This window comes from Moschus berezovskii, chromosome X (genome assembly GCF_049115385.1).
Source record: "Moschus berezovskii isolate FMDL1 chromosome X, NW_MosBer_1.0, whole genome shotgun sequence".
Lineage (NCBI taxonomy): Eukaryota > Metazoa > Chordata > Mammalia > Artiodactyla > Moschidae > Moschus > Moschus berezovskii.
In genome coordinates this window covers 143,791,129-143,817,144 of record NC_142488.1, presented here as the reverse complement: position 1 = coordinate 143,817,144, position 26,016 = coordinate 143,791,129, and the positions used below count along the sequence as shown (strand labels likewise).

Genomic DNA, 26,016 nt, shown 5'->3' with positions numbered 1-26,016 from the left:
GGGACACAGAGACAGTAGACCCATGCGCCAGGTCTGACTCTGCCACTTACTTGCCATACATCTGTGACGAATCACTTAAATGTCCTGCACCTCGGTTACTATCTGGGCAAAACCGGAAACCAGCATGTTGAGTTAATGAGAGGCTTCAGTGAAAGCACATATGTATGAATATAGGACCTGAAGAAAAAGGCGCCTTGATAAGCCAGTGCTAGCCCAGCTGAAAGACCATGGAAGTCTGTGACTCTGCTTAACATGAGGACCCCGAGGCCCAGGCTTGCCAAGTGTCACCCTAGATTTACTTCTGGCCCCAGGTCTTGGACAGCCTAGGTGTAGCCCCTAGTTGGCCCTCAGTGTCTCCTGTACAAGAGGCTTGAGACTGTTTGTGCAGCCACCCCCACCCCCACTCCTTTGGGTACTTCTTGAGTTGACAGAATGCTGTTGCCACTATCCTCTAGCAGGCTTGGCACAAAGACAGAAACACACACAGTAGGTGATGTGTGAGCTACATCCACAGGAGCTCCCCTGGGCCCCGGGGGGGCTCTCTGTGAAGGGCAGAATCTTCATTTGGCTAGAAATATAGTTTTAGGGGTCCACGGCTTTTCCTGCTCTGATGCAGAGCTCAGGACTGGGTTTTCCTAGGGTCCCCTCCACCTTTAGGAATCCCCCATCCTCCACTGCCTCCTTTATGGTAAACAGCAGAGGCAGTAGCTTCCCAAGGACACGTCCCCTACTACCCCACAGTCGGCTGTGAGCAGATGGACACAGAAGCAAACTGAATGGAGGCGGAGGATGAGGTAAGTGGGAAATGGAGGGATGAGACATGGGCCTCGGGGCTAAGAGATACAGGCAGGGGCAATGGGCAGCTAAGGATGTAGGTGATGGTCAAGGATGGCCAGACCCTATGGGAGGAGGCTGGCATGGAGGGCCATCCACCCAAGGGAGGATCCTAGAGACAAAAGGGTCATCCTACATGAGATCTGCCTACAGCTCAACTGTGCTTCCGCACAGATGGCTCATCTCTGGGGGTGCCCATCAGAAGCAACTCCCATTGACGGCACATTGACTAGGAACCCACTAAAACCTAGCAACCTTCAAGGATCCCCTTAGCTGTTGCCTGGGCAACAAGCATCAGCAGCCCCATATGGCACGTCAGCTCTGAGCCAGTCTCCCCCTCCTGCCTGACTCCCAGGGCTTGCTGTTTCACTTGTGTCCCAGTGAGTGTCCCTGAGGCAGTGCTTAGGACAGTTGGCGGGGAGGGCTTAGCTGCTCCCAGGATTCTGCCACTTGGGATGCTGGGAGAAGTAGAGGGGAAAGGCAGGGGTTCAAGAAACAGGAAAGGAGAGACAGAGGAGCACAGGGGAGGGAGAAGGAGCTGGAGGGGCAGCTTGGCGGAGAGAAGAAAGATGAAGAGAGTTTGACGGTGGAGGGAAGAGCTGTGAGGAGGGAAGGAGGAATGGTGGAAGGCAGAGAGAGACCAACACAGAGCAGCAGGAACGATGAGAGGAGAGGAGCGGGAGGGGCGAGACTGGAAAAGGAGGGCAGAGAGCTTCTGAAAGACCAAAGGCGAGCAGACGTGGGTAAAGGACTCTGAAGACAGGGGTGCGGAGAGGAATAAGGGATGGGGAGGAAAAGGAGAAAAAGGATGGGATGAAGAGTGGAAAACAGACATGAAGACAGAAGTAAGGAGCGGAGAGCAGCCCTGGGGGAGACAAGGAAGGAGGGGGAGGGAGGAAAAGGGAGAAAGAAGAAAGGAAGGAGAAAGAAGGAGCAGGAGAGAGGCAGAGGAAAGGCCAGAAGGTGCAGGGACAGCAAGAGAGCTATTGAGGGAGAAAGAGGAGAGGAGAGAGGAGGGGCAGGGGAAACGGGAGAAAGAGGGCAAGGGGTGCAGGGACTGGGCAGAAGAGAAACCTGGCAGAAGGGAGGGAGGAGGGAGACGGCAGAGGACAGAGATCCGGGGAAAGAAAGCCAAAGAGGGTTAAAGGCAGGGGAGGACCACTTCAGGTGGCACCTGGGACCTGGGTGTGAAGGATGGCCAGCCAAGCCTGTGAAGACCCATTTCAAAGAGGATGTAACCATGGCCGGCTGGCCAGGCTCCCAGGAGACACCGTGGCATTCCCCGAGAGGAAAGCCAGCATACTTGTATGAGCTGCCAAGATTGTCTTCACTCCAGAGCGACACTTGCACCACCCCTCCCCTTGGGGTGAGCCCCACCACCCCTCAGAGCTGTGCACTCAGCGCTGGGTATTGGGTGCTGCCTGGCTTCCGAGGAAGTCAAGTTGTGCCAGCCGTCATCATTGCGGCCATGAGCCACCAGAAGTCTCCTGCCTCTCCCTTCCCTCCCTCTCTCCTTCCCCCCTTCTTTCTTCCTCCACTCAGAACTGGCCACAGCCTGACCTCTCCTGCAACTCCCTCCATGCCCCAGTGAGCCTCACAGTGGAAGCCAGGCAGAGCCCAGTTGTGTGGAGCATGCTTCACAGCTGGCCACCCCCTGCTTCACAGCTGGCCACCCCCTGCAGCCCCCACTCCTCTGTGTGGCAGGGGCAAAGCTGCCTCCAGCCCCAAGCTGTGGCTTTGCAGGGCCACGAGCCCAAAGTACTACATGTCCCCAAAGGCGAGAAGGGCATGACACAAAACTAGCTATCGTCATTGGCTATAAAAAAATATCCTCTCAAAATAACAGGCAAATACAAACTAATGGATGGGATTTATGTGCCATTAAAAATGACTCAATGCACGGCAAGATTTGAAAATATAAAGTGGAAAGTTTTGTTTTGTTTTTTAAAGAGGCAAAAATCAAATTCCAGGCAGATTCAGCTCAGAATCTTCAAATGTCAGCCATTAGTGCTTTCTCCATGTGGCTCGGATGTTATCTCCGCACTTAGGTAAACAACCCATCAGAAACCTGGGTTAGGGGGCCACTGTCACTGGGGGTGGAGGGGGTAGGGGGCTCGGGAGCAGCTTCCAGGCCACATGCCCGCAACAACCAGGGCACTGACCTGCCCACACCACAGGGATCTCCTGTGGAGAGTGCTAGAGCTGTCCCGTAGCATGCACAATTAGCTCTCAGCACGTCTGCACACCACAGTCACAGCCTGCCTTGTCTCTGGGTCAAGGAAAGCTGTTTTCTGTTTCACAGGGTCAGAACTGAAAAGGAAGCGCAGGAAGGAAGAGCCTGTGAAATAAGCTGTGTTCCCGGGACTCTTGGCAGGCAAATTTCCTCTTTCCCAGACCCTGTTTGCCACCCCACTGGCCCTTGCTCCCACCCCACATCTGCACAGAACTGGTTTATCTCCTGAAACCACTCGGTGCTATGTATACACTGGACCCCACTTGTTTCCTAAAGAGCCATCCATTTATTTCCAAGGTTTAGAAGGAAACACAAAGCCAAGCATTTTCCAAAATAGAGAAATACAGTGGTTTCTGCATTCTGACAACCAATATTCATCGGCATCTACTCTGCACCAAGCACTCAACAGAGTCAAGGAGAAGGAGCCACAAGAAGGGACTCGATTAAGCGGGACCGGGGGATCCCTGGAGCCCCCCCAAATCAGGGTAGGTTTAGGAAATTTCAGTTTCAACTTGAAAACTGGGGAACCAGCTCTTGCAAAAGAGGGGCAAGCAGGAAAAGGACAAGGGCCCTGAGTGGCTTCTGTGCCCAGCAGGAGGAGGCAGTGTTCCTGGCCACCATGGTGCACCCCAGAGAGCTCCATGGTCTGCCGGGAGGGCACTACTAGGCCTCTCTTTCTAAGCACATTTCCCATCCAAGCCCTCTGCGATGAATCGATCGGCAGAGATGACTCACAGGCAGACAGCCAGCATGGTCACCAAGCCCTGTCTGCATTCCCAATTTGCCTGCTCGGGGTTGTTACCTTGCTAATGTTACTTACCAAGCCTTATGCCCCGAATGCCTTTCCCCGGGCCTCTACGAGAGCCCTCCAACCACTGCCTCTGGACGCCTGTCACTCCTTGTCACGGCCTCCCTGAGTTCAGTAGGTCTGGGCAGCCTGTCTACAGACTTGCCTTCTCACTCTTTGGGCCGCAGGAGCCACGAAGGCGAAGGCGGCTTAGTGACCCCAGCCTCACCCTCTCAGAGCAGGTCCCAGAGGGGAATGACCCACGGCCACGTCCCTCCTGCCTCTCCTCGGCAGGAAGCGGGTGTCGACAGGGAGGGAGAGAAGGGGCGAGGGGCGAGGCTGGAAGAGGGGATGGGAATGTGGAGACCGAGGGCGGGCGCCCAGGGAGACCTTCCTCCTGCCATGCTCGGTGCCTACGGCTGCCCATCTCTCAGCACCCAAACCCCTTGTCGCCCGGGGGTCGTGAGGTGCCCGCGCTCCCGGGAGTCCAGGACCAGCAAAAGTGTTCCCGCGACGTGGAGGGTGGCCAAGGGTTTGGAAAGCGCCGCGGCGCGCTCCATCGGCGGAGCGAGAGCGCCCCCACCCTGCCTTGTGGCCAGAGGTGGAACAGCAGCAGTCCTGAGCCCAGTGCAGCCTGGCCAACGGGCAACTCTCAGACCCGGCACCTCTCAGGCTGAGCCCAGGCGGCTGCCCTCCCGATCCCAGCCTCCTGCCCACCGCTCCTCGCTGGGCCTCCAAGACCTGGGTCCCAAGGGCTGTCTCCTCCCAGCACTGAAGGGACCAGCTGTACCTTGGTGGGGCTGGGGCAGTTCCACCTCCCCAGAACTAGAGTGTTGCAGAGACCTTACTGGTGATACAGATAAGAAAACAGAGGCTGCAGATTCAAGGCAAGTCTTTGTTCGTGAAGAACGCCAAGAACATCTGATTATTACCATGTCACCACTGCCCCCATCCAACACTAGCCCTAAACTCTCTAACCACCCAGCTTGCACTCTTAGATCAACAGAGAGTCCGGCTAGACTGCAGGTCCTCAGACCCTCAGCAGTACTACAGACCCCAGTAATACCCACTCCTCCAGCTGGCTTCAGAGTCCACCGCTCCAGAAAGAAATTGGAAGGACTTGAATGTGGCACAAGTCCAGATTATGAAACTGAGTTGGCATTTAAATGACCAAATAACAAATTGCCCAAATTTTATTTCCTTACTCAATTCAATAAAATTGAAAAAAGAAAACCCATCAAATTAAATACATTGATCTGTAGAAACTGGCAACTCTGAAAGTCTGCCTGGATGTTAGCTGTTTGACAAGTTTGAGTGATGCAAGGGTATGAGTGGAAATAAGACAAACCCATTCTCCTCCCACCCCCAGAAGGGCTTCAGGGGGCCCTGAGAAATGCATTCCTTAAAATAAGTTGAAAACTGAGCCCAAAAGGGGAAGAAACTTGTCCAAGTTCAACCAGTGAGGCCAAGTTAATTCTAGGGTCTGTGGAGCCCAAGAGAGCATTCATTGGGTTCATGCACCACTCCAGCAACAGAATGGGACCCTTGCCTTGCTCTTCAGCATCCTTCCCCCATTAGCACCTTGAACCTGAACCTAGCATGTCACCTCGCTGGCCCAGACAGCTCCTCTGCATCCTTCAAGACCCTAGGCAAATTTCAGGTTCTCCAGGACAAATCTGTCCATGGAGGACAAAAAGCAATTTGCTCAGACCCCCTTAGAGCACTGCCCAGTTTGAGTCATGTGCGTACAACTAAGTGGAAGGTTCTGGAAAAGGATAGACCTCACCAAGCCAAGAAAGGATGATTTGATTGGAAATAAAGACAGCGTCTTCTTCCTCAACTTCCCCACTGTGGTATACCCCAGGTTTCCAAAGGTAGACATTTCCAGGTCCCCAGCACATTCCTGGGCTCCCAGGCCAAGGCCACTATCAGGCCCTCCACAGGCACGGCCCTAGTTCCAACCAGAGAACTGAGCCTGTTTGGACTTGTGCTTAGCAAACCTTTTAGCTAGAGATGCATTTTCATCACCCTCCTGATCAGGGCTAGCTGGTGTCAGGCCCTAAAATCAGGATTGGCCTGTCTTTCTAGGGAGATGTCTGCCTCGAAGCAGACTAAGAAGCAAAATCATTTGGTCCTTGGCAGCTCTGTCCATGCCAGGGGGAGGTGACCTGCAACTGAACCCACAGCCAGTATGGCAAGCCATTGCTCACAGTGGGACCAGATGGCACCCCATGCCTGCCTACGTGCACTCCCTGTTTAGCTGAGCGGATTTCAGGGTGGCAACAATGGATACCAGTGTGGAGGTGACTGTGGCCATCTGGGAGAGAGCTGGCAGCGTCCCAGACTCAGCTGGGGCTGGTGGAGGTGGGAGAAGTGCGTGGATTGTGATTTTATTTTGAGAGTAAAGTAGAGAGTGTTTCCAGGCTGATTGGATATGGTGGATGAAACAAAGGGGAGTTCAGGATGGCTCCAATGCTTAGGCCTGAGCAACTGAAATGGTGTACATGTCATGACTGATGTGGGGAGGGTGGGAGAAAACTGGCTTGGAGAAAAGTAATTAAGAGGTGAGTTATGACCATCTTCATCTTGAAACACCATCATCCATGCTTCACCTTCATGGGTCATTGGAATAGTTATTTATGTACTCCTTTAAATCAGTCTTAAATCAGCTCTCCTTTTTTAGGTCCATGCTAAGGAATAATATCCATAACAACTCTTGCCTGGAAAATCCCATGGATGGAGGAAGCTTGTAGGCTGCATTCCATGGGGTCGCTAAGAGTCAGACACGACTGAGCGACTTCACTTTCACTTTTCACTTTCATGCATTGGAGAAGGAAATGGCAACCCACTCCAGCGTTCTTGCCTGGAGAATCCCAGGGACGGGGGAGCCTGGTGGGCTGCCATGTATGGGGTCGCACAGAGTCGGACACGACTGAAGTGACTTAGCAGCAGCAGTATTTTTTCTGAATACGCATTAAAATAGTAACAACCAGGCCCTCTTGCAGTTCAACCCTAATATTTCTTCTATACCCAGCTTCTAGCCGGGTCTGGGCACCTGGCACACAGACTTGGACAGAACCATTGGCTTTGAAACCCAGGACCATCTGAGAGCATCTAAAGGGATCACAGCAGGGCATTCAGGGAGACAAACGTGGTCCTACAGCTCAAAGAGGCTCCTTGAGGAGCCATCTAGCTACCTCGGCGGGCACCCCTCAGCCCTTTGCTTGGTTAGGGGTTCACAGAGGCAAGCCCACCACCCTTTCCTGAGGTCCATGCGCCCTCTGGTGGCCAGGTTCCTTGTCTCTGTGCACCGGGGGCTTCCTGGCTCAACGTTTCCAGAAGAGGGGAATCTTCTGCCTTGCCCACCGCCCCCGCCACACACCTCCCCCATCCCCAAGAAGGGGGCAAGAGGTCACACTAGCTTTAGGCTCCAGACTGAGGGACAGATAGATAGTGCTGAGTCTGGGACTTGGGCTGGGCCAACGTGGGGGCGGCATTGTGCAAGCCAGGCAGGAGCCACTGAGGGTCAGACCGAAAGGGGAGAGAAAGTGGTGGGCAGGAGAAAGGGCTTCTGTTTTCTATAGAAGGGCATCAGTGCAGAGAAAAGCAAATTCATGACCATATACCAAGAGGGCAATTTACCTTCGTGGATATATTCAGAGGAAAAGAAAGCGCATTCCAATTTAAACATCATTTAAGAGCAGGGAGGGAACTTCAGACTGTGATGAATAACAATGACACATAATGGAAAATGTACTTCAGTTCTTATATTACAGCCAGTTATGGGAGAGAAGCGGGGGTGGCGGCCAGAGACAAGCAGGAGACAGTCATGTTGTTGCAGAGAGAGCAGCTGTGGAGGGGGCTGGGCAGGCTGACGGAGTGCGCAGAGACGAACACTGTCTGCCTAGGGTCCACACCTAGGTGTTCACAGCGGTGTCCACATGGGGCTTAACATAGGTGCCCATATACACACATTCACACGCTCACCCGCCCCAAGCTGCACGGATATTCCTGCTCCTTCACCCTTTTTTCAATGAACAGTTGGTAAAGAATCCACCTGCAATGCAGGAGACCCCGGTTCGATTCCTGGGTTGGAAAGATCCACTGGAGAGGGGATAGCTACCCACTTCAGTGTTCTTGGGCTTCCCTAATGGCTCAGCTGGTAAAGAATCCACCTGCAATGCGGGAGACCTGGGTTCGGTCCCTGGGTGGGGAAGATCCCCTGGAGAAGGGAAAGGCTACCCACTCCAGTATTCTGGCCTGGAAAGTTTCATGGACTGTATAGTCCAGGGGGTTGCAAAGAGTCTGACAGGACTGAGCCACTTTCACTTTAAACTGTGTTTAGATGAGAAAAGACCAATTGCCAAACAGTCACTGGCAGTCTGGGTGCAAGGGGGTCTTGCCTTGAAGGCTCTGAGTCTGTGAAGGCTCAGAGGGGGAGGAGCTGAGTCTTAGAAGAAAAGGCAGAAAATACTGATCCAGGAAGAGGGAACAGCATGAGAAAAATCCCAGACACCTAAGAGAACATAGGCACTCACGGCACCACCACCAAAAAAAAAAAAAAAAATGGGTGATTAAACTTGAGGAGGTCTAGGGAAAGGGAAATGGGGAAACAAGTGAGAACTGAGAGCCCTAAAGTCTGCATCTCAAACCGGTGGGCTCCCCCTGTGACCCGGATGTGTCACTTGCTGTTCCCAGAGGAAAACCAGATCCAAGATGCAATGTTCACCTGGTTGATGTGGACCGGAAATCAGGCACCCGTTGGTGCTGGACTGAGGGTGAAATGCTGCAGATGTCTTGCAGAAACCAAGGCCATATTCTTCAGTGCAGTCATCCCCCTGCCTCTGGGCCCAGTGTCATCCTAGGGCTACAAAACGAACATCTACTTCCAGTCCTAGCAGACTGTGGAAACTGATGGCCTTAGCACAGCCTTAGCCATGTGAATCTGGGCAAGCGTCTGGCTGGATCTCCAGGGATTCCAACTCCTAGTGGCCTAGCCTTTCTGAAAGTGAAAGGGAGAGCCTTTTCTTTCAGTCCTATACCCTAAGGGAGGGCATTCAGAGAACACTGGCCCATCACAAATGCTGCTACCCTGCCGCTGCTGCTCTTAGGGACCAGGGCCTAGGCATGGAACATGTTCCAAATCTCTGCAAGTAAGTCTTCCCCCAATTACAATTTACCACTGTAAGCTACAGAAGAGGTCAAGAAATTACATTAAATTTTAAAAGAAGTCTCGCTAAAAGAATGAACTCCAATAAAAATAAATGATGACACCAAAATTCAGGCAACAAAAGAAAAAATAAATTGGATTACATCAAAACTAGAATTTTCTGTGCATCAAAGGATGTGATCAACAGAGTGAAAAGGCAACCCATGGAATGGAGGAAATTTGCAAATAATATAACTGGTTTGGGTTAATTTCCATAATATATAAAGAACTGCTACAACTCAACAACAACAAAAGAAATAATCCAAGTAAAAATTGAGCAAAGAACTAAATAGACATTTCTCTACAAAAGACATACAAATGGTCCAGTCAGCTACATACAAAGAGATGTTCAACATCAATAACTACATCAGGGTGGTGAATCTCAAAACTACAAAGAGAAACCAACTCACACTTATTAAGATGGCTACTGTGAAAAACAGAAAGCAACAAGTACTGGTGAAGATGTGGAGAACTAGGACCCTTGTACACTGTTAGTGGGAATGTAAAATGGTGTAGTCATTGAGGAAAAAAGCATGGCATTTCATACTGTTCAAAATTAAACATTGAACCGTTCCATGATGCAGCAATTCTACTTCTAGGTATACACTCCAAAAAGTGACAGCAGGAACTGGAACAGACAATTATAGACTCACGTGCATAGTAACATTATCCATAGTAACCAAATGATGAAAACAATTCAAGTATTCATCAATGGATAAGTAAATAAATAAAATGCAGTCTATCCATACAATGGAATGTTATTCAACCTTAAAAAAGGAAGAAAATTCTGACACCTTGTACAACACGTTGAACTTTGAGAACATTATGGTAAATGAGATAAGTCAGTCACAAAAGGACCTACGTTATATGATTCCATTATGTGATGTATCTGCTAAGTCACTTCAGTCGTGTCCGACTCTGTGTGACCCCATAGATGGCAGCCCACCAGGCTCCACCGTCCCTGGGATTCTCCAGGCAAGAACACTGGAGTGGGTTGCCATTTCCTTCTCCAATGTGTGAAAGTGAAAAGGGAAAGTAAAGTCGCTCAGTCGTGTCCGACTCAGCGATCCCATGGACTGCAGCCTACCAGGCTCCTCCATCCATGGGATTTTCCAGGCAAGAGTACTGGAGTGGCTTGCCATTGCCTTCTCCATGTGATGTATCTAGAGCAGTCAAATTCATAGAGACGAAAGGCAGGATGGTGATTGCCAGAGCCAGAGGGAGGGAGAATGAAGAGAGGCTGCTTACTGGAAATGGAGTTTCAGTTTCACAGTTTAAACTGAGTTTTGGAGATTGGTTGCACAGCAGTGTAAATGTACTTAACAGTACCAAATTGTACACTTTAAAAGCAAAGATAAATGTTAAAATTATGGATAAATTGTGTGTGTACTGAACCACTATTAATAGAGAGATAGAGAGAGATAACTGGTATGCCCAGAGACACCCAAGTCTGCAGCTAGATCTTCCTGTGCACTAGTTAGCACTGTCCTTCAGGCTCCGGATCACCCGGTGGTACCCACTCAAGTATCTATGCCTTCAGGAGAGCCTTCCCAAATCCCCAGATGTAGCCTGCGTGACTGTAAAGACATGGTTGCTGGCAAATGCAAGCATGGGAGTTTGGATGTAAGTTCTCCAAACGCCTCCTCTGTGCCAGGCATGTCTCCAAGGCTTCCAGCAGAGCACTGAGAGAGGTTGTCTTGGCACTGCCCGCAGAGAGCCCACAGTGGAAATCAGATGCATCAAAACAGACCCCACCATGTGATAAAGAGCCAGGACTGAGACTCACGAGCAGCCTAGAGCAGCCTAGACTCATAATTGCCTACTATGGGAGCTGATTCAGACAAAGGAACCTTCTCCCAAAATGTGGTACCTGAGCTGAGTGCAGAAGGACCAGTAAGGCTTAAGGTGAAAGTGAAAGTCGCTCGTCGTATCCAACTCTTTGCGACCCCATGGACTATACAGTCCATGGAATTCTCCAGGCCAGAATACTGGAGTGGGTAACCTTTCCCTTCTCCAGGGGATCTTCTCAACCCAGGGGTCGAACCCAGGTCTCCCTCACTGCAGGCAGGTTCTTTTACCAGCTGAGCCACAAGGGAAGCCCAAGAATACTGGAGTGGGTAGCCTAGCCCTTCTCCCGGGGATCTTCCTGACCCAGGAATCAAACCAGGGTCTCCTGCACTGCACACAGATTCTTTACCAATTGAGCTATGAGGGAAGCCCTAGTAGGGCTTAGGCAGGCAGCAAAAACAGCAGAGGGGATTCCAGGCAGAGTCTTGGGTAAGGGGAAGAGAGAAATAAGCGGAAAAGAGATGGGTTGGGAGGGAGGAAGGGAGAGAATCTTAATAGCAGAGTGGAGCAATCACCACAAAGAGTTCAGAGGAAATTATTAACTTATAAGTGTCTCTACTGCAGATGTTAACTTGAAGAGTCATCCACCCAGCAGCAGCCTCAGGGCCTCCTGAGAAACACTCTGCATAGAGGGGTGATGGCCAGACTCCTGCCCACCGCCTTCTCCAGGTGCCTTGCCTGCTGGCCAACTGCTAGTTCCTCACTCCGTGCCCTGGGGTGGATCGGAGACCAGGAGCATCCTCCTCCCCCTGGTCCAGAGAAGACCACAGGGCTCCCACTCTGGGTTGGCAGACAGAAGAATCAGCAGAGCAGGACTTGGAGGGAGCATCTCCTACCTTCCCCCCTCCACACCTTGTGCCTGCCTTGGGAAAAAGACACTGGGACCCATGCTAGGTGTCTGCAGCCAGTGTTTGAACTACATACTGCTGCAGAGAAATGGAAATATTCAGAACACATATTAGAAAAGAACCAAGTGGGAGGTAACTAGATGCAAAAGAGCCTGGAGAGATGCTCCTCTTCTCTTCCTTCCTCAAACTTAGACAGGCTGAAGCTTCTGGAAACCGAGCTAAGCACAGTCTGTGCCCTGCACAAGATTAGCTGTTAGTTGGACTTGGAGGAGGGCTTCTGGATGATCGAGCCCTAAACTTTCCAGCACAGACGCTTCTGGGAGAATTCAAGGGAATAGTGGTAATGCATATATATGTGGGGACTTACACAGCTCTTCCAGCCCTGGGGTCAAGGCCAAGGCTGGAGGGGCAATTGGGCCAAGCCATTACAGCTTCTCAGCAGGTGGCTCCGGGCTGTTCATCCCATCTGACAGGTAGTCGTCCTCATTATTCTGCTTCATCTTGGTTTCCAAAACTGTGATACGCTGCTTGAGCTTCTGCTGGGCTCCCGTGTACTCGGCCAGCAGGCGGGCAAAACGAGTGTACAAGGTGTCCATGTTGGTCTCCAGCTGTTCTAGCTTTTCCTGCACATCTACCTCCATGCTGGCTGCCACCTCATTCTCATCCAACAAGCCCTCCTTCATCAGAATCTCCCGGCCTCTCTCCTCTAAGACCCTCTTGGCATCAGGGTACTCAGTCACAGCTTCCATAAGATCATCCTTGGACAAGCAGAACAGATCAGAGTAGCCAAGACTGCGGATGTTGGCTGTGCGCCGATTGCCCATTTTGCTGCCCTTAATATTAAGGATACTGATCTCTCCAAAGCAACTCCCAGCCGAGAGCAGGGCATACTGAGTGACACCGTCATCAGCCACCACTGCCAATTTTCCCTCCTTGATTATGTACATCTCCTTCCCAATATCCCCCTTGCGGCAAATGTAGTCCCCAGGGCTGAAGACCTGAGGCCGGAGCTTTAATACCAGTTCCACCAGCAGGCCAGCCTCACAGTCCTGAAAGATGCGCACTTTCTTGAGTGTGGACAGGTGGACGTTGATGGCTATCTCAGCCCTAAGCTTGGCTGGCAGGTTTTTCAGGACTTCCCGCTCATCCACACTCTTCTTATTGGTCCACAAGTAGTCAAACCACCTAATGACCTTGGCTTCCATCTCCTTGCTGACCTTTCGGAACTGCATATAATGTTTGACGGCATCAATCTTGGCCTGGAACTCAGCCCGGGTGGCATTCATGTTGGAGATCATGGAACCCACATTTCCCACGATGGTGGCAAAGATGAGGACACCAATCAGGAAGTCAAAGATGACAAACAGGTACTCCTCATCCTTTACAGGGGGTGGTGTCTCCCCAATGGTGGTGAGGGTCAGTGTAGACCAGTAAAGGCAATAGATGTACTCCCTAGACAGGTAGCCATACTCAGGATCAGTGATGTTGGGGTAAACCCAGGTGTCAACCCCAAAGCCAATGGACTTAGAGATGGCATAGTAGATGCAGGCATTCCAGTGGATGATGACCAAGATGTAGAGGACCAGGTTGCTGATTCGGAAGATATTGGGGTAGCTGGTGCGTGTCTCAGTGCGGTCAAAGAACTCAAACATGCGGGCAAAGTGTAGCAGGCGGTTGAAGCGCACCTCAGGGTTGTGGATCCCCACAGCAAAATAGATCAGGTCTGTAGGGATGATGGAGGCCACATCCAGCTTGAACTGCATGGTGTGGATGTAGTTGTCCCGCAACTTCTTGGTGTCTTTCACCAGTAGCCCCTGCTCCAAGAAACCTAGTGGAGACACAAGCCAATGTATATCACCTCTGACTTCGTACCTGTCCCTCTTAATAGACTAACGCTCAGGAAGGAGCATATGATCACTGAACCCTCCTTCCCAAGGAGGGTATAGGAGGCTTACATAGTATATCTGGCTATAAGTATCCTAAGAGATCACCCACAGATCCAAAACTCACTGAGCATGTAGGGAAGTTGAGATTCAAAGAGGGAAAGGCATCAGTCTATGTCCCAGCCAGATGGTTGAGGCTAACACCATGCCAAGGGGATTTCCTGAGAATTTGGATTCAAGCCTTTGGACTCAGGGGTCATGTTCCTGCCTGTGCATGCCAGTTATCACTTACCTGTGCGCAGTCGGATGAAGAGGTCTGCGATGTAGACCACATCTGAGACATAATCCAGCACCAGCCACACTATGTAGTAACCTTTCTGCAGGTCACTGAAGCAGGCTCTGCAGGAAGACAGTGCTGGGCTTCACCCTCAAAGCCATCCAACGACCCCCGAAGTCCCCAAACTGATTGCCCACTGTAGGCAGGGCTTGGGAAGGCCACCAGGGGCACTGATGAGTCACAGTCAGTCTGCTGCTCAGAAGACACGGATTCACAAGCAACTCCTACTCCAACCCTTATTATACATAGACTTTGCTCCTGAACGTAACTTGTCTATCTGACCCACTGGACTGTGAGCTCCATGGAGACAGAGATCACCTCTTAGTATTACAACATACCTGGTGCCCCATGTGCTAGCCCAGAGCACATCCTAGCCCAGGATTCAAGTGCTCAACAGAAGTGAGTTGAATGAAAAATGAGTCATTGGAAGAATGTCCACAATACACAGCTGACTAGCCTCCATGTTTGGCTCTTCAACACACACCTACTGAGAACCCAACATGGAGCACTGGCCAACCCACCCGAGAAAGAGTGGTAACTGGGCTTAGACTCGAGGCAGTGGGAAAGAAGAGAGGTTGGAGACTGCAGGAGAGTGTTAGGAGGAATTGAGTCTTGCTGCCTGGGTGGGTAGGGGCCATAGGAGAGGGCAGAGGAAGGGATAGAACCCAGGATGACTCGGCGAGTGTACAAGCCAAAAGTAGGAGCAGTTAACCCAGCCGCCTCTCTGGTGCACAAAGCCTGCAGCACCGGCCTGCGCCAGCCTCTCCAGCACTTTACCTGCAGTCTTCCAAACCCTCTCTCATCACTCAGGTCTTAGCTAAGGCACCACCTCCTCAGAAAGGGCCACCCTGACTGCATTTTCTCTAGTATCAGTAGCTCCCTGCCTCCAGTCTGAAGTTGGTTTGGGCACTGGTGTATTCAGGTTCCCTGTCAGTGTCCCCATAAGTCTGCGAGCTCCAAGAGTGCAGAGACCATGCGCGCCTTGTTCACACATGATCCCCAGCCCTGAGCACTGAGCCTGGCTCCCATTAGGTGCTCAGTTAAATCCCTGGTGAATGCATGACTGAGGCAGGGTGAGCTCTGTGTCCACAGCTGGACCAGGTTGCTCGGGCCACCCCTTCCCAGACCACTTTCTGCGCACCTGGCCACCAGTAGGCACCAGTTGTAGAGGACGGGCAAGGCAATGAGAAAAAGCCAGCGGTAGTACCAGTCCCCGGCTGGGTCCAAGACAAAGAGTTCAAACTTCTTCCTGAGGAGACACACAGAGACCAGGCTTGGAAACCAGCTCCCCGATGTGGCAGCACCCTGGCTCCCAGAGGCCAGAGGACCCTGAAAATGCAGTGCCTTGCAGGATGCCCAGGGTGACGCATGGGTTTTCTTAGGGCCTCATTTATGAGGAAGCCACAGCCTGGCACTGGGCATCTAACTAGAGCTTGGTGGGTGAGAAACAGCCTTCTTCTGATTTTGACCCTGAATGGGCCCGCTGACTCTTGTGCCCTCTGCAGGCCTCTTGCCAAGAGGGTGCATGAAGCAGAGTGCTGTCACTGAGGCAGGCCTTGGGCCCCAGGGAGGGACTTACATAGCATGCTGAGGGCTCAGAGCAGGTCCCACACCCCTCCTGGGAAGAGAGAGGGCCTCTGAGCGAGTGTGCTTCCTGCCCGTCCCCGCTGTTTGGTCTGGCCTCCAGCTCTGCAATCACTTTTCCAGATGCTAGGGCCTGACTTGGCGGGAGCACTTTTCCTCTACTGGCCAGAGGTGGGGAATGTCGGCCTGGCCAGACATCCCCCGTCGCCTACTCCTTCCTCAAAGAAGAGGCCCTCCAGGCCTGCCTTCTTTGGCCTCCCCACTCACTCTGTCTTGCTCACTTGTTTCAGGGCCTCCCCCCGCCATCATCCAGGTAGCCCCCAGCATGGCCTCTTCACACCCCCACTCTGCACTCACATGGGCACTGGGGTTGACATGGGCTCCACAGCACTCTCTCATTGCACCCTCCTCTGCACCCTTGGCTGAGTCCTCTTCCCACCCACATCCATGTGCCCTTGCCCCTTGCTTTCTGAGTAGCAGGAGGAGCTCTGTGAATTGGTGTTGAACCATGGCCGGTGGGCCACTGGCCATTAGAAAGACTTTGGGCACAGACCAAGGAACATTTTTAGAGTTGAAAGCACACAGCAGGACGCCCTGGCTGTGGTCTGAGGAACCCCACCGAACCCTCCCAATGCATGCTTGGGGCCCTTCCCATCCCTCAGGCTGGACTGCTGTACTTGGTGCCCTCGCCTTCGCCGTCCTTGTCGCCTTTGCCGTCCCCTTGCTGTGTTGTCACGGTGTGGAGCTCAGGCCCCCGGAAATGCTCAAGGAACGAGTCAGGTCTAGGCTCCTCCTCACGGAAGTTCCTGTTAGCCCACTCTCTGAGGACCCCCACCAGGCGGGCAATCCTAGAGCAGAGAGAGGGAGCGTGAGGCATAATAGACCTGTGCTTTGGAGAGAGGACCCGTGTCCAGGACAGGGGATGGTGCTTGTGCATGACTCAACCCAGCAGTCTGAAGAGGCTACTCTGGGAAGACTTCCTGTAGGAGGTGCCATTTCTATTGATTCTCAAGAACAAACATGGGGTCTCTGGGGCAAAATGGAGATGGTGCTGAAGGAGGACAAGTCAGGAGAAAGATTGCTTCAGGTTTTCTGATTTCTTCATGGAGCCTACAACCCTTGGCTGGAGACCTCAGAGCCCTCCACCTGAGCCCCTCTGCTGAGAAGACAGTCTCTTCCTGACACTGCCACAGACAAGTCTGAAAAGAAACATCAACCGGCCCCTCCAAACTTGCTGACAGGATCCTCCTCTAGAGAGAAAAGTTGAGCTAGGGCAGGGCTGACAGGGCTTCCTAGAGGTCTTGTTAGAAAGGCCCCTGGGACCGAGAGGACCCCATGATCTGACAGGCCCCATGGGAGGGAAGGGATAGTAGCAGGGCAGTGGTGAGACCCACCTGCGGAAGCCACCCCTCCTCTGCTGGGGGGCATCCATCTCTGCCAGTCGCTGTAGTTCTGAGGAGGTGTCATCATCGGCCGCAGACTGTGGCCTGCAGAGGAAGAAGCAGAATTGACTGATGGCTTTTTTGTGTGTGTTTATTTCTGTTCATGCTTCATCTCCTATTAACCCTCCCCCTTCCTAGGAAATACCTAGAAATCCCATGGTCCTTTTAGAGGCTGCACTTGAGCCAAGGATTGTTTACTCTGTGACAATGAGGCAGAGCTGGGAGGAAGTAGCAGGCTCAAGGCCATCTCTGAAATGATCCATCCTCAACAGACTCACCGGCTGCTGGCCCTGTGGTCATCTTTGCCATTGGCCTTGATGGCAGGAGGGGCATGGTGGTTGTGGTTATTGGCTGGGGAGCTCTTCACACCATTGGCTTTTTCTGTCATCCTCCATGTACAACCAGGACCCTCACCTGCCAGGGAGAAACCCAAAGAAAGTTCACAGAAGACCCCAGTACCCACATAAGAACCTCAGGTGAGCACTGAGAACAGCACCAAGGCCCAGTCGGCAAACCCCAGCTCCCTGCAGTATTGTTATGGTGGTACAGGGCAAGATGCTGGTTCTCTCCCCACCCTGACAGGTTATTTAAAAGGCAAACTGTGCTAAATTGCAAGGCGTGTTTCTTTTTCTTTTACCGGAATGAATTCTCTGACATGTGAACTAACAAAGCTAAAACAAAACAAGCAAAGACCTATTTCAGCCATCTTCCAGAGACCCTGTTTGCAGCTATCTGGCAGAGACTGAAGGCATTGAGCACCTCCAAACCAGTCACTGCCTCCAAATTCCTGCCCCATGAGAGGAGATGTACCTCCTTGGCCCAAAGAAGCTTCCACCTGCCTGCTCAGCTCTCTGGTTGTCCTCAGGTGAGAGTCCTGCCTCCTATTGACTTCTTCACCAAGGGCGTGGACTCTGGGGGCCCTTCCTTCAAGTTTCAGTCACATTCTTTCAAGCACCCTGAAGCTGAGGAACAAACAGTAGGTGGGGCTGAGGGTGAGACAGGAGAAGGGAGAGCACCCACAGGCTCTATAAGAAGTGATAGAAGTGAATACTTTCTCCTTTGGGCTATGGGGAGCTTTGCAAGGCTAAGCAGGAGCATGACAAGGATAGTGTTATATTAGAGAAAGAGCCTTCTGACTGCTAAGTGGAGGCTGGCCTGGAGGGAGTAGAGAGGTAGAGAGATGTGCAGTGGAGAATTCTGGAGAAGATGGTACAGATGAAGCCTGAGAGAAGGAAGAAGCCATTGGGGGTGGGGATTGAGGGAGAACAAGTGGGAGAGGGTACACTGGAAGAGCTCTGGAGATACAGGATGCTTGGGGCTGGTGCACGGGGATGACATGGAGGGAGGATATGGGGAAGAGGGAGGTGGGAGGGGGGTTCAAGAAAGAGAACACATGTACACCCGGGGCGGATTCATGTCAATGTATGGCAAAACCAACCAATAGATTAATGTAAGGTAATTTGCCTCCAATAAAATAAATTAAAAAAAAAAAAAGAATTGAGCAGAGGAAGAGACAGCCACAAAACAAACCAAGAAGGAGCATCCTGAGAAGGAAAAGTCCAGAAGAGAGGCCTGGTGTTCCATATGTGTCTTGCACGGGGTCAGGGAGGTGGGATAGCCCTTCCCCACGGAGGCTGCCCTGCCAGATTTGCTCAGAAAGGATGAGCATACCCCACGGATGACTGGTGGCCCCAACTGTTGGCGCTCCTACTGGAGCCCAGCCTTCTCCAGCTTCCGAAGCGGTCCCCATGGCGACAGCAAGCACGTCAAGCTCTGCAGTGAGTGGTAATAAGCAGCCTCAGAGCCTCTTGCCCGCTGCTCCCCTTGGGAACGTGTCACCGGGATGCTAATGAGGGCACCTGAGGGACAGGAACTGGCATCCCTGTGTCCTCACTTGGACCCGAGAGGTGGCCAACCATGGTGACAGAAAGTTCTAAGCAATGCAAACAAAGCTGGGGCCACCTGCACTAAGCAGGCTTTCAGGGCTGGCCTCCTGGAAGCCTGAAGCCGAAGTGGGGCTGGAACACAAGCTCAAGAGTGGTACTCTTACCTGTTCAGTGGCTGAATGGCTGGGGTGGAGCAGTGGAAGTAATGGTCCCGTCCACGGCAGGGGTGCAGAGGACACTGGTGTGGGAGGTGGGACCCAGATTACAGAGTGAGCTCTGCTGATAGGAAGAAGGCAGAGGAGGCCAAGGCCAGCCCAGGGAGGCTGCAAACTCCAGGCCGAGGGCTCGGGGTAGCTTCCTGCTGATAGAGAGCCAGCATCGGCCCTATTTGCCAGCACTCGGACCCCTCCCATCCTTCCTGGTTGTCTTCGAGAGCAGTGGCCCTGAGCCCACTAGGGGGGCTGCCCTGGGGGCACATGACAAGTCATATGCCCTCTCTGAGTTTCTGGCACCAAGACAGATTCCTCTCCCATGATCCCTGCTTCTTCTCTGCCAGAAACAGGCTCTTCCCTCCGTCTGGCTGCCACCTACACTGCCCTTCAGGAGAACTGCCCCTCGGGCCGCTCATGGTGGGCACCTGGGCGGTCAGCTATCCACGGCCTACAGGTAGCTAGGCCAGTGCTTCTGGTCTACATGCTCGTTCCAGAAAGTTCATCTAGTCCCAGGCTTCAGTTACCATCACATCTCCACCCAGGCATCTCTTCCAGGTGCCCACCCATCTCTCCAGTCTCTGCCTGGCATCTTCTTTCTTGAGGTGCCTCTAACTCAACCTAGCTAAAACTCAGCTTGACACCTTCACCTACAAAATGGCTTCTCCTCTAATTTCCCCACCTCAGAACATGGCCTACCCTCTACCCAGTCACCCAAGCCAGAAACCTTCAGTCACCACCTCCAAGCAGTTTCCTTCTCAGCTGATTATCCTCTCTACAAAGTGTCAAAAAATCTTTCCATTCACTGCCCTCTGTTCCTAAGGCCCCAGCCTAATTTCACCCTTTCCAGTCACCCTCCAGGCCTGGGGCAGCAGTCTCTGACCAGCCCTGCACTCAGTGGGGTCTGGACTAGAGGGGAGATGTGGACACCATCAGGGTTGCTGGCAGTTTAAGCTCTCAGAGGGGATGAGCACTCTCGTAGCATAAGAGCAGAGGAGGAGGCTGAGGGGAGAGTTCTGAGGAGATTATGGAGGACAGACCCCTGGATAGGGAGTCTCAGGAAGGGAGGAGCCTGAGATAAAAGCTGGAGCTGCCCTATGTTGAATGCTAGGGGCCTCGCTGGCCACCTAGTCAAAAGCAGAGAGGGCATGTTTGCAGGGTTTCTGATTGAATGGTAAGGGGTGAGGAAGAGTAGATGGGGAATGTAGCTAACTCTTTCTAGAAGCTTGAGGGAGAGAGAGTGGGAACTGGGAGATGTAAATTTGTAAACTTTTTGTGTTGCTATTATTGTTACCATCGTACAGAAAGGACATAGGGAAACAAATGAAAAGGTTTGTCGATTGTGAAAATATCTGTGCTCATAACCCCAGTTGGTGCTACTGGTAAATAACCTGCCTGTCAATGCTGGAGATGAAGAGAGGAGGGTTCGATCCCTGGGTCAGGAAGATCCCCTGGAGGAGGACATGGCAACCCACTCAGTATTCTTGCCTGGAGAATCCCATGAACAGAGAAGCCTAGAGGGTCCATAGAGTCGCAAAGAGTCAAGACATGACTGAGCGACTTAGCACACACATAACCACAGTTAGGTCCGGAGCTCATGAAAGATGGATAGAATGGGTGGGTCCAGGGAACAGGGGATGTGAGAGGTGACTTATGAAGAATACGGAGCAGAGGAGCTGGATGAACATGTCGGAAAGGAGAGGAGGTGACAAGCAAACATGTTAGATGCAGCTAGGGAAGAGTTAGAGACAGGTGAAGAGGCTCACTCATGCCAACCGCCAGCATTCTCAGCGAAACGGGAAGGGTTTCATCTTCAGAGGCATGAGGCAGCAGTAGATGCACTGGGGAAAGCAAGCAAGTGTCCGCACAGGGCTAAGCTGCATGAGGAAGACAGCTAATATAGTTGGCAAAGACAAGAGATGGACAGAGAACATAGATAGGAGGGAGGCCTTCAAACCAAGAACGCATGCATGCACTTAAGTCATTCAGTTGTGCCCGAGTCTTTGAGACCCTGTGGACTGTAGCCCACCAGGCTCCTCTGTCCATGGGATTCTTCAGCAAGAATCCTGGAATGGGTTGCCATTTCCTTCTCCAGGGATCTTTCCAGCCCAGGGATCGAACCTGTGTCTCTTTATGTCTCCTGCAGGTTCTTTACCACTATTGCCACCTGGGAAGCCCCAAACCAAGAGTGAGGCACCCTATTTCCACAAAAAACCCCAACATCAATTGTGGTGCACTTCTGGGCCTCTTTTCTCCTCATTCACAAGTTGAACATCCAATCCAAGACTTTCACAGGAACACCAGCCTGGTCCCAAGAGTCTCTTGGACCCTGGCTGAAAGCATTCTAAAGCTGATTCCTCCAGAGATGTTAAGACTCAGAACAGAAGAAACAAGTTAGAAATACAGCCAAGGCTAGAAGCCAGAGCTACTCCCTTCCAGTCTGTGGCTCATTCAAGTCTCACTGCTGCCCAGTGCCCTTTCATTCATTCATCCGTCCCATGCATAAGGCCAAGACGCCTGCTGTGCACCAGGCCTCCAAAGGGCTGGGGTGAGAGAGATGAGTCCGCAGAGGCTCTGACCTCAGTGTTTCTCCCAGAATAAAAGGGAAAGCCATGATCACAGTTCATCCTCAGAGTCAATGCTCTGTCCACATCTACTGTGTTTCTCAGCAGCATCTGGCACAGTTTAGACACTCTCTCCTTGAAATGATGGGTTCCATGCTCCTGATTCTCCTCCTGCCTCACTGGCCACTTCTTCTTAGTGCCCTCTGATGAAGCCTCCTTCTCTTTCTTAGTTCTAAACTTTGGATTGTCCTGAACCCAGTGTTTGAGTAGATGCCTTATCGTTTCTTTCTTCATCACTTCTTCATCTAGTCTTCTGGTTTTATACACTTCTGTATAGTGATGACTTGCAAATTTCAACACCTGTCCAACCTCTCTCCTGGACTCCAGTTTATCTCACTGACATTACCATGTGAATAGACATCACAGGCTGAATATGCCCAAAACCGAATAGTTGATCTTTCCCCTCAAAACCTTATCCTCCAATACTCATCTGCATCTCAATAAAGGTGATGCTGTTCTCCCAAGTCAAAAACTGACAAGGACCTACTGTATAGCACAGGGAACTCTACTCAATACTCTTATATCCTGTATGAGAAAAGAATCTGAAAAAGAATGAATATATGTTATTTGTATAACTGGTATTGCTGTATACCTGAAACTAACACAACATTGTAAATCAACTGTACTCCAATAAAAATGGTTTAAAATGCCCTAGAGTCATCCTTCACTCCTCCCTTTCTTTCATACTTTCTGCTGCTGATGCTTCTAAGTTATTACTTCAGTCGTGTCTGACTCTTTGTGACCCCATGGACTATAGCCTGCCAGGCTCCTCTGCCCATGGGATTTCCCAGGGAACAAAACTGGAGTGGGTTGCCATGCCCTCCTCCAGGGAATCTTCCAGACCCAGGGATTGAACTGGCATCTCCTGCATTGGCAGACAGTTTCTTTACACTAGCACCACCTGGGAAGCCCCTTCATACCCTCACACCTATGCGATTCATCTGGTCATGTGCAATTCACGTTGTCTCTACCTTCCAAACATACCCTGTATCCGAACACTTCTCACTGTCTCCACCACTAACACTTTAGTCCAAGCTACCATCTTTTCTCAGTGCCTGGCACATGGTAGATGCTCAATGAATATTTGCACTTTCCCTGTCCGTTACTCCATCTCTCTACTTCTATTACTCAGATTAGACCTCTGCTATATCAATATGTTGATTTTTAAAGGAGTATATGACAGTTCTGCTTCTGAAGAAGATAGAGTAACAGGGGTCAGATATACCCTCCAGAATGAAATTCATAATGTGTTGCAACCACTTAAAGTTTACCAGGGATACAGATAATTTCTCCAAAATAAAGATGAAACCACCAACTTACTAATAAACCCAGAACTGACACAAATACAAAATTACTAGACAGGGTATTAAAATAGTCAATATAACTGTATTCCATATGTTCAAAAAGTTGCATATAGGTATAAAATATATGAAAAGACCCAACTCAAACTTCTAAATATGAAAACTATAAACTATGAGATAAAAAAATTATACTAGATGAGATCAACGAGAGATCAGCTATTTTGCAAGAAGATATCAGTGAACTTGCAGACAGCACAATAAAACTATTCAAAGGGAAGCACAGAGGGGGAAAATAAGAATCAGAAAAAGAAAGAGCGAAGCATCAGCAAATTGTGGGAAAATTTCAAGTGCTGTAATAGAGGTGTAGTTGAAGTTCCCAAAGGAGGGAGAGGTAGAAAGTGTACTTAAAGACATAATGGCCAAAAACTGTCCAAATCTGATTTTTAGAAAAGCTGCAAATCCACAGATATAAGAAGCTCAATGATACCCAAGAGCAAGAAGCATGAAGAAAGCTACACCAAGGTACATTGTGATCAAATTGCCCAAATCCACTGATAATGGGGAAATCTGAAAAGCAGCCAGGGAAGTAAAACACATTATTCACAGTCACAAAAGTAAGGATGACTTCCACTGCCCAGTACTGAAGATAGGGATAACAGCAGAACCTTTTTGAAAAGCTTCAGGCTTTCCTTCCAACTCCCAGTTGGACATTAGTTTCTGGCTGCCCTTGGACAAGGACAGCTTACTTTGTCCCAAATCACACTCAGTGCATTGCCACTGTCGGCCTTTAAATATTTGTGACTGACTGAGCCTTCAAGCCTTCAGCTTCTGGCCTTCAGTGCGGCTTGGCACTCAAACTTCTCCCCAAAGAGTTTGTCCATGCTCATTCTCCCCATGCACCACTTCGCCAAGTTCTCAAAGTCCTGGGATGAAGCCCGAGTCCAGACTTTGCCACCCCTCTTGCCAGTACCCACTAGAGAGGCACAAGCACTGCCTGAGGACAGGCATCGGTGTCTGCTTTGATGCTCTGCATCCCTGCACAGCACTGGGGCTGGCTCCTGGGAAACACTCCACACATACCGGTGGAGGGAAGAAAGGAAGGCAGGCAGGGAGGTGGGGAGGGAGACACACAGGCTAAATCTAGGTACAATTCTGAGGAATCTTAGAAAACAGAGCTCAGAAGAGGGAAGTAACTGCTGGTGGGTGACACTGGTTTCAGTGGGTCTTCCCTAAAGGCTGATAAAACCCTCCAGGTGACCTGGTTTCTCAGATTCTTTTATAATTCAGGCCATCCTGGCCTAAGATTCAAGATAATGCCAGCCAAAATGTTTCCACTGTGACTGAGAAGGGAGCTCTTCTATGACAGACAGCTCAGAGAAGCAGACGCTAAGTCCCAGCCAGAAACTAGTGCCCCAGATAGTCAATTCTAGTCAGTGCAGTAGAAAAAATCCTGAACAGCAGGCAGAGAGCAGTGCCAAGGGGAGGGTCATGTGCACCATGGGTGGCTGGGAGGTGGGCAGGCAGACATTGACAAGGAGAAATAAGAGGAACCTAGAAGAGGGGTGGGGAGAAGGAAATGGCAACCCACTCCAGCGTTCTTGCCTGGAGAATCCCAGGGACGGGGGAGCCTGGTGGGCTTCCGTCTATGGGGTCACACAGAGTCGGACACGACTGAAGTGACTTAGCAGCAGCAGCAGAAGAGGGGTGGGTGTAGGGAGCAACTTCTTGTTCAGGAAGCAGCTACCATGGGCTACTAACACTTGACTTAAGTTGAAGTCTTTAATTCTCACAGCAATCCGGCAAAGCTAATGTTATTTCTATCCCAATTTTACAGATTCACACCTAAGCAGCATGGCTCCAAAAGCACACTTAATCACAGGGCCAGCCTGGAAGGGACTTGGGCCTTAGTATTAGGAGGAGACTTGTTCAGCACTGCAGTGGGCACAGCAGTGACCCCTGTGTCCCAGGTCTGGAGGGACAGTTAGAAGGGATTCAGCTGTGGATAGGCAAGCTGGGTGTGGAGCAAGGGCTTGGCACTCACAGGGCAGGCATGGATCCTTGGTGCCAATTTGCCTCTGGCTATCAGCAGCCACCCTGTGGTCAGGCTCCAGGCTAGCACCTCCATGGAAAAGATGCTTGACAACTATCTGTTGAATGAATGAAAATTCCAGTGGGACACACAGAAAACAGGGCTCTGCCCAACAGGTCTGGCAGAACCCCATTCTGGGCCACTCCTTCGACCAGGGACTGGAGCTTCTAGTGTGGAAACCATCACATCAGACACTTTCCAAACTTGGACTGCTATTGCCACCTGAGGCTTTATTTCTTTATAGATCAATATAGGACTGGGGCAGTATATCTGACAGCAGTCATAGTCAGCCTCCACCCCACAGATTACACTGGACCCTAGAGATAGCAGCCCATGCCCCTAGCCCCTGCTGTCCTCACTGAGAAGCCCTTCTTGAGCTCTACACCCCCAGGTGCCCACAGGCCTAGAGGCAGTCACTGGGCCCCTAGACTCAACGTGTCCCAGACTGACATGACTCTCTGACCTCAGTCCCAGCCCCAGTGCCTTATCTTGAGAAAGGCACATCTCTCCCCATCTATGCTCAAGCTACAAACCTAGGTAGGAGTAATTCTTGACATTTCCTGCCCATTCTCAATTCCTGTTGGTTCTACTGCTGACGTTTCTCTCCAGTCCATTCTTCTGTGTTTATCCTGCCTGCTGCTGCCTTAGGCCTGGCCTCAACCTTGTCATAGTCTTCTGACTCATTGCTTCTTTGCCTTCATATTCCCAGCCTGTTCTCTCCTCTACCTCCCATATCAACAGGGTGAGTTCAGTAACACCGCACCCAGATCTATGTGTCACTCCTGCTTCTAAAACCCATGGACAGATGCCCTCACCAAAGAAATAAACTTCATCAGCGCGGGGACTTGTCTGTTTTGTTTCATCACTAAGTCTCAGAGCCTAGCCCCATGGCAAGCACATAC

General features: G+C 51.1%; 1 protein-coding gene across 1 annotated transcript; it reads right to left on the bottom strand.

Moving 5' to 3' along the window:
- Window positions 1-12,184: 12,184 nt before the first annotated feature.
- Window positions 12,185-17,393, bottom strand: CNGA2 (cyclic nucleotide gated channel subunit alpha 2). The gene is made up of 6 exons (XM_055437681.2): window positions 17,284-17,393; window positions 16,958-17,050; window positions 16,241-16,411; window positions 15,121-15,228; window positions 13,935-14,041; window positions 12,185-13,587 (listed from the first exon to the last, which is right to left on the bottom strand). The coding sequence occupies exons 1-6, from the start codon at window positions 17,391-17,393 to the stop codon at window positions 12,185-12,187; spliced, it is 1,992 nt and encodes a 663-aa protein (XP_055293656.2).
- Between the last annotated feature and the right edge of the window lie 8,623 nt (window positions 17,394-26,016).

Excerpts from the sequence above, each read along its gene's own strand:
- CNGA2 (XM_055437681.2), bottom strand. The coding sequence starts at position 17,393 with ATGACAGAAAAAGCCAATGGTGTGAAGAGCTCCCCAGCCAATAACCAC. Across the intron at positions 16,412-16,957 it reads AGGAGGGGTGGCTTCCGCAG|GATTGCCCGCCTGGTGGGGG; the intron begins GTGGGTCTCACC and ends TCTCTGCTCTAG. Across the intron at positions 13,588-13,934 it reads CTTCATCCGACTGCGCACAG|GTTTCTTGGAGCAGGGGCTA; the intron begins GTAAGTGATAAC and ends TGTCTCCACTAG.